General features: G+C 41.7%; 2 protein-coding genes across 2 annotated transcripts in view; one reads left to right on the top strand and one right to left on the bottom strand.

Annotated features, from left to right (window-relative positions):
• LOC102042286 (cytochrome P450 3A9-like) overlaps positions 1-4,038 on the bottom strand; it is a 42,541-nt gene extending 38,503 nt beyond the window's left edge. Inside the window, exon 1 of the mRNA XM_005420346.2 lies at positions 4,032-4,038. Coding sequence (XP_005420403.2) covers positions 4,032-4,038 — 7 coding nt within the window. The remainder of the gene's footprint in view (positions 1-4,031) is intronic.
• A 382-nt stretch (positions 4,039-4,420) lies between these two features.
• Positions 4,421-10,507, top strand: part of FOXK1 (forkhead box K1) — a 51,268-nt gene continuing 45,181 nt past the window's right edge. Inside the window, exon 1 of the mRNA XM_031056557.1 lies at positions 4,421-4,431. Coding sequence (XP_030912417.1) covers positions 4,421-4,431 — 11 coding nt within the window. The remainder of the gene's footprint in view (positions 4,432-10,507) is intronic.

Below are 10,507 nucleotides of genomic sequence, written 5' to 3'. Positions count from 1 at the left end.
CGGAGAGGGACCCTCTGTCCCGGGGAGGGGATATGGGGCTGGGCGGAGCGGGGGCTCCTTGGAGGAGGGAATGGGGAGGGATCCCTCGACCCACGGAGCAGGCGGTGAGCTGCCCGTGTCCCGTGCAGGGCATGTGTGTCTGCCAGGAGAAGGGCCTGAGGTGATGGTGAAGGGCCACAGCTGATGAAGGAAACAGGGATCAAGCATCCCCCTGCCCACCAGGGGTCTCAGGGGGTGGTGGGGGTCTGCCTCTGAATAAGGTGGAGGGCTTGAGATAGCATCCCTCTGCTCACAGAGAGCCTTAGGGGGCATTGAAGGTCCCGACTTGAAGTTGGTTACAGTGGGTGAGCAACACTCACCTGGTGGAGGGCTTGAGATGCTGTTGAGGGACATCTGCCTGATGAGATTCTGAGCATCAACATGGGATGTCCACCTTCCCAGCCTTGCTGCCATCCGTGGCTGAGAAAGAGGATGATGTTCATTGGGACTGGGGCTGCTCCCTCTGAGAGAGCCATGTCTGGGGGAAAAGTGTGAAGTATAAGCCCCTCGCTGGAGGGTGTCCCCCATGGTCGTCATCCTCCATGCTTGCCTGCAGACAGACTCATGTTCAACTGCTGGCTCTTAAGGGTTTCAAAAAGACAGAGAAGAAGGAAGGACTCTCAGTGGGCTGAAACTTGCTACACCCAAGGCTTGTCTTCCTTGGAAGAGATCTAGCGGAAAAAGTTGGAAACCACTTCGCCAGAATTGCTTACTTAAGGGTTGGCAAGTTAGGTGTTGTTCTTGGTGTCTCTCTGGAGCAGCAGAAGAAAAGGAGTCAGGCCAGGCTGGGAGTGATGCTGCTCACCAGGGCAGCAGGTGCCCAAGGGTGACTTTGCTTCCTTATGGAGGGAGAAAGGGGTGCAGAAGGGTTTACTGTGCCAGCAGCGTCTGTGCTCTGTTAAATTCTCTTGCAGCAAGAAGAATGAGGTTGATGTTATTCTATTTCTTCCTCTGAAAACATTGTTTATAGTTGCTGAGTACTGTCCAGTGACTGCAGTGCTTCACCCCAGGGCAGCAGCGTGATAGTGGTGGGTGATGTAATTCCTGTGTGCATCTCCTCAGGTTGTTCCAGACTGACTGTGCCTAATGCCGTTCCTGAGTGCACTGTAAAGGCAGGAGATTGTGGGGTTGTTGTTTGTATAAAACATCTGTTTTCATCTGTCACATTTTGGCTTAGGTACTGTTTACCTCCAGCACCAGGGTCCTGGAGTTATCGCCAGACTGTCGCTCAGGGGAGGGTTTTTTAATTACTCATTTCCTCTGCAGGCTGCTTCATTTTGTTCTTAGTAATTTACTTATAGCTCCCTAGCTGCTCACTCTCTGAGGCGTTTTGGTTTCTAACATGTTTCATTTTCTAAAAGAGATGTCCTTTAGTGTCTGGTTAATTAATCTGGCTTTGTAAAACAAGACCACCCGAAGCCCTGGGCACTTCTGTTGTCATTCCCTCTGGCTCTGGTATCTGTGCAAGCTCTCTGCTCCCTGTCATTCTGTTTCTTCACTTGGTTAATCATAAGCATTGACAGAAAACTATGTCAAACAGCAACCTCGTTGCTTATTTCTCTCCCCTTTGCTCCTGACTCCTGGAGTGGGAATGGCAACTTTCCTTCTGCGTTGCTTTAAAGGGAGGAGTTTAATGTACACTTCTGAACTCTACACAATAAGGCATCCTCATAGCTTGGCTGCTGGTTGAGCTACATAAATAAACTTGGTGCTCCTCCCTTTCTGACTTCCAGAGTAGGAAAATGTTTTGCATCAATCTAAAGGAATTTGCCCCCTTGCTTCTCTCAGGTAAACAACTCCTTACTGGCCAGTCAAGGGTTTGTAACTCCGACCAGGAAAAAGAAAATCTTGTTGAAGCTTGGCATACAGAGTCTTGATTGAGGCTTGAAACTGTCTGCTGTTATCTCATTATCTCCACTCTTGAAAAATCAGGCAATTCTCTCCCAGTGACCCTCTCCACACACACACACACACAAAAATCTCTCCCCAGTAAACATAAAGTGCCATTTCTTTCCTGTAGAGAAGCCTGTGTGCTTACTGCCAGCTAATGTTGTCAGAAGGAGGACAAAGTGAGGACAGGTTGTAAGTACACAGATTTTACACAATGTTTTCTGCATATTATGGTAACACTCCTGCTGTGTTTGATACAGCCACACCTTTTCCGTGTACCAGCAGAATGTACAGTTTATGTTCAATATCAGGATTTAGTGACCGTTCCATCCAACGTTTTAGAGAGAGGTCCTTGTGATGTGGGGAGCTCTTACTGGTAATATTCTAAAAACCAGTTCTTTGAGTGGTTGTCCTCCCTTTTCCCCCCACACCTGTAAAGAATGGCAGAAATGTGCAAAGTGTTTTCTTTGGACCACTGCAGTCACTGCTGCTGTTACTTTACAAGCAGAGGAAATGCTTGTGCATCATGAGATCATGAATGGAAGCAGAGGGTTCCAGGAAAAAGTGTCTTTCAGTTGTAGTTCATACTATTCGTCAAAAAATAGATGATGAGCTCATAAATTCTGTTTTCTGAGGTTCCTTCTCACTTTACTATTTCTGCGTAGAACTTCTCTTTTCTAAGTTTTCTACGTTTAGAAGTAATTCCTGAAATGTGTGGAATATCTTGTCAGGAGGGGTTGGAAGGGAGGAAAAAGGAGGAGTTTGAGACCTCTCTTGAAGGCTGTACTTACCTCCTGTCTCAACAGCCCTACTCAAAATCAAGGGCTGTTGAAAAGCTTTGTATCACTTCCTCCATCAACGTGGTGTGTGGATTCTCTGCTGTAACCAGGATTTTACTGCTGGGCAGGAGTATCATATCCCACAGCTGTGTTGTTATGGGAGGTTGTATTTCACAGATGTGATGACATAACTATACAGTATAATTAAACAGCAATAACCAACAAAGAGGACATTTCCTAGAGGTTAATGACAGGAGCAAAGTGGGTGAGAGTGGAGGGTCTGTGGTACAGCTGAAGATCCTTAATCAATTTAATTAATAAGTGCCACACTACAGCAGACATTACAAATATAAATCAAGATGAAATGATGGAAGTACTTACATCAAAAATAAGTGCTTCAAATCAAATTAAGGATTTGCTAGAAACTCTTTTTATAGCTTGTGATGGTTTTTTAGCTGTGCTGGTGGGAGCTGCAAATCTGTAGATAAATATCTGGGTATTTTTCTGTAAGAAAGAGAGAAACTCAAAACTACCAGGAGAATATGCGCTAGGTTTTAAAAACTCTTAATACCAGCAAAAGTGTAAGATAGAGCAGGAACCATGAAGTGCAGTATTTTTGCCTGTTGAAAACAGTAATTTCTTCAAATTTATGGTGTAATCAGGTGTTTACAGGATCACGTTAATGATGAATTATTAACTTGTTCTTTGTTTTCTTCAAAATTGACTCTGTTTTAAAAATAATTGGCAGTAATAAGTTAGACACTTCAGTAACTAAAATAAGCATTTGTTTAGTTATTTATTTATTTTGTCCCCCAGAACAGAAGGCGCTGTAGCAGTTGAAAGTTTAACTTGTTAACCTGAATTTTAAGTAGCTATGAGTCAGGTCTTCAGATGCTCCTAAATACAAAAGTTCTATTGACTAAAGCTGCAAGTGTTGCTTGAGCATAGCCTGATAATAGCACTTGAGCTTTTTGAACTGTGAGCTCAATAGATTGGAAAATGATGCTTGTCTGGGAATGTTTCATGGGATATTTGCTTATTGCTGCTGTGAACATTTAGAATTTTTGCAGTAGCATAATTAATGGAGCCTGAAGTTGGTGTTTTTCAGTGTAAATGAGTTCTTTCAGTATGAGGTTTCTAAGCATAAAAACAAGTTTTTAAACCTGTAGTTCTTTTAGTGTTTAGAAAATAAATGGAGGAGCTTTTTTAGCTTGAGAATAAATACAAGGGAAGTAAATAGATGGATGTAGGAAATCAAATTAAAACACAGAGTTAAAATAAAAACATTATGTATATTAGCCCCATTATAAATTGAAAACTTACCACGCATGTCAAGTTTTATTAAGAGCATGCTGCTTTATTTATAATGGGATTTTTCTAGGTGCTCAATAAACTTGACAAAAATAAATAGTCCAATACTCTGACCACACACCAAGGTGCTGATCCTGCAGAATTTTACACGTGCATTAATCTTTCCATATTGTGAGTACACGAGTTCCCTTTGGTGTTTGGGTAGTGGGGGTGTCTCAGCAACCAGAAAATGGAGAATTAGATCCAGTTTCTAAGGGATGTGGCTGTACAGTCTGATAGCCAGAAACTCCAGGCAAGTTTTAAAAAATGCCATATTCTAGGGAAATGGAGATGTGCACAATGCACTGCAGTGTTTTGGTGACCTCACCAACCACTCAAGCTCCATTCTTGTGGTTGGAGCGATGCCATCACGGTGGGCACGAGGGAGGGGAGGGTGTCCTTACAGCTGGGGGCAGCTGCACACCCTGTGTACCCACCAAGGAAATGCTGTGACCACAGAACCACGACTGCAGAACTAGTTGTTTCTGAAATGCTGCGTATGTATGTTGTCTGTGGTAACTCCTCAGGTAGTTTTGCTTTTTAAATATTGCATTATCTGCATTTGCAACAATTTTCTTGTTTTCTTTCTTTGTTTGAAATACGTTGTTTGCCGTGCTACAGCTTGTGGATGGTGGTTTTACTCTTGCTAGAAACCCTTTAAAGATTTGCTTTCTTAGTGCTTCATCTTGTATTTTTCATGCTCTTACTTAATTTCAAAGACTGTCTTTGAGAACAGGTTTTTTTGTTGCACAGCAAGATGTGATAAAGGATTACCTGATTTTAATTATGGAATTCATGTCAAGTAATAATTTTTGGCTAAGCAGCTCAATTTGTCATGAGTTATATTAAACGTTTAAGGGAAAGTTTCTCTCATGTGAAACTGCTGCTCAATTTGTTGATTCAAAAATAGCTGTGCTGTAAGTCAGGTTGTGAATATAAACTAAGGTTATGCAAAACTCAGTGTATGTCCTTATGGATTCTTTTAAACCAGGCTTGGTTCAGCTTAGCTGATGTGTTGATTATGAGAAGATTAATCTAATGAGAACATGCCACACTTGTCTTGTACAGTTTTGTGTGGAGTCTCAGCTATAAAGTCATAAATGTGGATTCAAGTTGTGCTGGTGTAACTTCTTTGTGCTAGCAAACTCTTAATCATGGCACGTATCCTTAGGTGACTGTGGGTTCCTTCCTGTGGGTACTGTTTTGTTTTCATATCAATCTAGAGGATGAATGAGTGTGACAGTTCTTGCTTTTCTGAAAATGGGGAATAAAAATGATGAAATCTGTAGTAATTCATATCCTAGTTATTTTGGTGCCAGCTGTGTGAGCGTACTCACGGTAGAGCATCTGTCCTGGTAACAAATCAAAATAATGCTGTTTGCTTTGTTTTTTTACCCTCCCTCTCCAGAAAACGTGATAGGCAGCCTTGCACTGAATAACTGAGAGCATAAATGACAAGCAGATTAATGTGCCTGTTGTCTTTGTCAGCAAGCTCCGAGTAACTGCTCCACTGGCCATTTGGCATCAGAGCTGTTCTGTGGGACACCAGATTCTCTCTCTCTCGGTGTTGCAGTTGCCTGGAGGAGTAGATGTGGCAACAGGATATTGGTAGAGAACAGGGAACTACTTGAATTTGCCACTTATGCCATGCAAATGAAGGCTTATTGCTGGCCCAGGTGTGGTAATTAGTGTCTGTTATTGAGAGGAGTTTGTGCAGGGATGTCAGAGAGGGTTTGGGGGCTGCTCTGTCACAGCCTGGAGTGACAAAGGGGACACAGGCTGGTGAGGTGCTTGTTAAACCACTCAGAGAGCTGACAGTTCCCTCCAGCTGGCTTTCCTATTCTGGGGGGATCTCTGCTAGCACTCAGCTCCATATCAGCTCCTCTGGCATGTGGTGATTTACTCTGAGTTCCTTCTAGCTCAGTGTCTGAGCAGTGTCTGGGTGTTCTGCCATCAAGCCAAGGGGCTCCGTCACCAGAAATGCTTCACAGACCAAGCTTCACCTCACTGCTGGTTGGATGTGGATGAGACAGCTTTCCTTTCCAATCCAAGTGGAATTGTGGTTAAAAAAAGAAAAATCATGTGCTTTTGAGTTGGTGATGTTAATGAAAAGGGAGAAAATTTCTCATTTGCTTTTAGTACAGATTCTTTCCTTTTCCTTAATAGCTGTTCAGAGCACAGAGGCTTCTCTCACATGTAGCCATGCCCAACACCTTTGTTTCATTCTCTTTGGTTCAGTCCCTGTACATCCAGGAGTTTCCTGAGGTTTAAAGACTCATGACTGAGATATCCACTGTAAAGAAAGAATATCCACAGGGTATTGGGTGGTGGAGGTCTTTGTTCTCTTACAGTTGAATATGCTTTGCAGCAAATGCCTAAGAAGTCCCCTGAGCTTGTGCAGTGTTTTCTGACAGGTAAACTTAGGTTAAAATGTTGGTTTATGCTTCTGAAATGGCTGATGGGCCCTGATGTAACTGACTGCAAAACTGAAATCAGGGAAAATGTGGAGGTGTCATTTTTGCAGTGATTTTTTTTTCTTTGACAAATTTGCAAGATGAAAAAGCTGAAGCTTTTTTTTTGTCTCCTGAATGTGGGCTATGGAAAGGCATCTTGATGTACTTCCAGACGTGGTTAGTCGACTAATTGTGAGTACAAATTATTGTCTGGTCTTAATGCATCCACTTCAGTCAATAATTCAGTATTAATCACTGAACTGTTTCTTCAAGTATTTATAAGTCTCCTTATTTCAGTTGACTGCAGACTCCTCATAAAAGCAGATTGATGAGATGCTTATAGAGCAGATGAATTTCTCCCTTAAGTAAATGTGAGTGAAAATTTCCATCCAATTGTATATTCTTTGTTTTCATAGTACAAATACAATTTTACTAATGTCTATTCACTCTTGTACACGAATGTTTTTTGCTGGTAATTCACATCTTTGGTTTCTTCAGAACAGCTCAGTAAATGTATGTGTGCATTCCTTCTGCATGGCACTTAATTTTTATGAAATACATATTTTATTGGACACTAAAACATTTAAGTATCTTAATGGCCTAATTAATACTCTGTATCCACTTCTGTCATGTGTATTTTGCTCTTCGTTATCCTTCTGCTCCTTTTTTCATGTCCTCGTACATTTTTTATCATAAAAATTTCTAGCAGTCTTGAGAGAGCAGTCTATTACAAGGCTGCTCTTTGAATATTCAGCAACTCTAAGATTTGATTGATAGTCCCTTCCCTCCCATCCTGTCTATTTTTAGTAACTTAAAAGCGAGTTTAATTTCTTGGGTTGTCCTTTGTTGTGCATGTGCAATTTACTTTGGTGGTTTTCCTCCCTCCTTTAAATGTACCAGATATGTAATTTTCATGTTCTTTGAGGACATCTTGACAGTTGGGGAGAAATAATGTAGAAGTTAATTAGGAACTCTGCCTTAGCTGAAGGAGCAAAGATGGACAGTCTTTGTCTGGTTCTGTTAATATATGCTGTGTGATTAGGATAGGAGGAGAAGTGGAAGGAAACTTTAAGCACATTGTTACCACTTATGATCCTGCCCCAGGAATCTTCCAGCATAAGAGCCTGTTTTCATGTGCAAGTACAATCCACTCCAGCTTTTAGGACAGAATGAGGAGACAAAAAGCCTTGCAGAGGTGGTGTAAGCACTGTGGAAAAGGACATCCCTCCCCCTCTCTCTGAAATACAACCTTGGAGCTGTACCCCTTTTTTCTGCTTCGTGCCACTTCAAGGAGAGCCTTGGGAAATCTTCCCACACAAACTGTTTTAATCTTCTGTCTCCCTTTAGGCCACATACAGAAGCCACCAACAGTTTGTCTAAGCAGGACTGGACTCCCTGCAGAGCCAGTTTGTGCACTTGCTAAAGGAATTGTTCTTGAGCAACTTCAGGCCTTTCCTCTCTCGAGGGCATAAGAACTCTGGACTCTTACACTCTCGGAATCCTGATTGTGTGGGAGGAGAAAAGGACTAGAAACAGAAAGCAAATTTTGTCTCTACCTGATGGGTAGGCCAAAAATGATTTTGGTTTTCATATTCAGTTTGAGGCGTAGCCCAAGCCAGTAAGGGTAGGCTCTTGGTGTGGGAGATGTTCCAACTGCTATTTATTTATTGATCTCGTTCCTTTTTTTAATTGTCTCATGGCTGGTGTAACGTGGCGTGCCCACCATGTGTAAAGGGTGTTGGCTGTCAACAAGCCTGGCAGTTGGGTGGCTTTGCCTCCTTCTGCCTTGTCCATTCAGCTGGATAATTACTGTAGCTCTTCTTTTCCCATCTCTCCCTCAGACGCTGTCTAATGAGACAAGATAATGAAACCGTTTTTGTCCTGGGAAGACCTGCAAAGGAAGTCAAAGGCTGGCACATGCTTTGCTGCTAATAATGCCTTTAGGGAATATAAAGGCAAGCACTGGAGTTTCCTTCAGGCACAGGAATTCTTAGGAGAAAATTCCTGATGGCCAGTGGTTCAGTGAAAGAACTGCTATCATTTTGTATGTTGTGTAAACAAAGCATATGCAGACTGGCTGTTGAAAATAGGCACAATCCAGTAGTTTAGACTTGCACATCATCTGTTTACAATTGTGTAAAAATCGCTGCAAACAGCCACAGGATGAAGTTGGGAAACAAGTTTGTTTTGGTGGATATTGATTCTGAATGTGAGGTCTCTTGTCACCAGGTGGGTGCATCCTCTTCTCCAAGAGACTACAGTTTCTTCTCAATTCCTTCCTGCTTTGTTCTCTATTGCAAGAATGAGAATTCCTGTTAAAATCCTGTAGCAAAAAATGGCCAGAATTTTGTTCCCCAAAAAGCTGGTACTGCAAACTGTGAAGTTCACATAAATCTTCCATGTAAGGTACATCCATTACAGTAAAATGTTTCTCTAATTCTGTGTATTCTCCTGAAGCAAAGGAAAGGGAGCATTAAACTATGCCACTAATATGACAAGATAACTCTCCAAAATTTTTGTAGTTTAAAAATAATGAAACCACTGGGGTGACAACTTCCTCACGTGCTGTGTTTTGCAAGAGTCATTGTCACTTCAGTTGGTTAAACTCTTTTCAAGGACTAAACCCCTCAGCACAGTTGTATATACTGGCAGGATTTAAAATACCTTAGAAATCTTGTGATTGTTTTTTATTATTTGCAATCTTAACCACGTCCAGCTAGGTGGTCTTTCACAAGCCAATTCAGTACATCATCATCATCTGAATCATAGTAAAATTATTCTCTTTTTTAGTAGGAGGGAAGGTTGTGCCTGGGATTCTCTTTTATCCTTTATTTTAAATGTCAGTATTTGGAAGGATGCAGGTGGATGTCACTTTGTAGACACTTGTGTAAGAGACTGTTGCCCCAAATGTTTATTTGGCTCTGAGTCTAGAAGTTGTCAGCTTTTAAAACATTTAAACTACCCTCAGAGCTGTTTTAAAACAGTAATCCTGGCTTCCTCTACTGGGTATTGAATGGATTGTGAAATGTCTTCAGAGGGAGCGGAACGGACTTGTGTGAACATTTTGCAAAGTTTTAACTCCATATGGGTAGTTTTTTATAACATACATAAATAGTACATTAGCTTTTCCAAATCACTTTCTAAATGAACTGAACCAGCCTCAAAGGAAAATACATCACAGTCATGCTCTGCGTGTTCGAGCCCTCTTAGAGAGCCTGATTGAATTCAAAGGTTAGTACCATCCCACACACAGGCTTTTTCTGGCATATATATGTGGAAATTAGGAGGTTTTTTCCTGGGCTTTACTGAGGTGATTTTGTTTTGCACAGCCTTTCCTAATGTGTTTATAGGTAGTTCCTGGCTTTGGAAGGGTGAGTCTGCTAAATGACTTGTGTGAGACTTTTCAAGGTATTGGGCTGGCTACTTGATAGCAAACCCTGCTATGATGAATGGCCCATTAGAAGAAAGTTGATGGCATTGTAAATGAGATTTTACATGAGAACCAAACTGCTGTAGTGTATCCAGCAAAGATGCTGAAACAAGTGCCTCTCTCTGAAAAGGTTATTAAGAGATTTTATGAACTGCTATTTTAAAACAGTTAATTTCCCCTTATTCTCCAGGGTACAAAAATTCCCCAAGATTCTGGATGCTTGTAGTAATAAGGAAGGGTCTTCTCGAGGAAATGGGAGTTAGGATGAAAATGGGGGTAGAATTGAAGTTGGCCAGACTTGTGTGGTGAAAGGGGCAGGATCTGCAGCCAGCTGAAAGTTCCATGGCAGTTAAGCAAAGATTTAAAATTCTTGGTATTGAGTGAGGTATGGAAATGAATAACCAGTGCTTCTTGTAGAGGCCAACTGTGGCCCTGCAGTTAGTTCCATCCTGTCAGTACATATTTAATTCTAGGTGTACTGTTTAATTTCTTATTGAAAACAGAACTCTGTGTAGAAGCTGGTATAGGGAAGTTCCTCTGAACGTGGGTGCAGATGGGGCTTTTTT

Source organism: Geospiza fortis, unplaced genomic scaffold (assembly GCF_000277835.1).
Source record: "Geospiza fortis unplaced genomic scaffold, GeoFor_1.0 scaffold237, whole genome shotgun sequence".
In the NCBI taxonomy this organism is placed as follows: domain Eukaryota; kingdom Metazoa; phylum Chordata; class Aves; order Passeriformes; family Thraupidae; genus Geospiza; species Geospiza fortis.
This window is presented reverse-complemented; position numbering and strand designations above follow the sequence as displayed.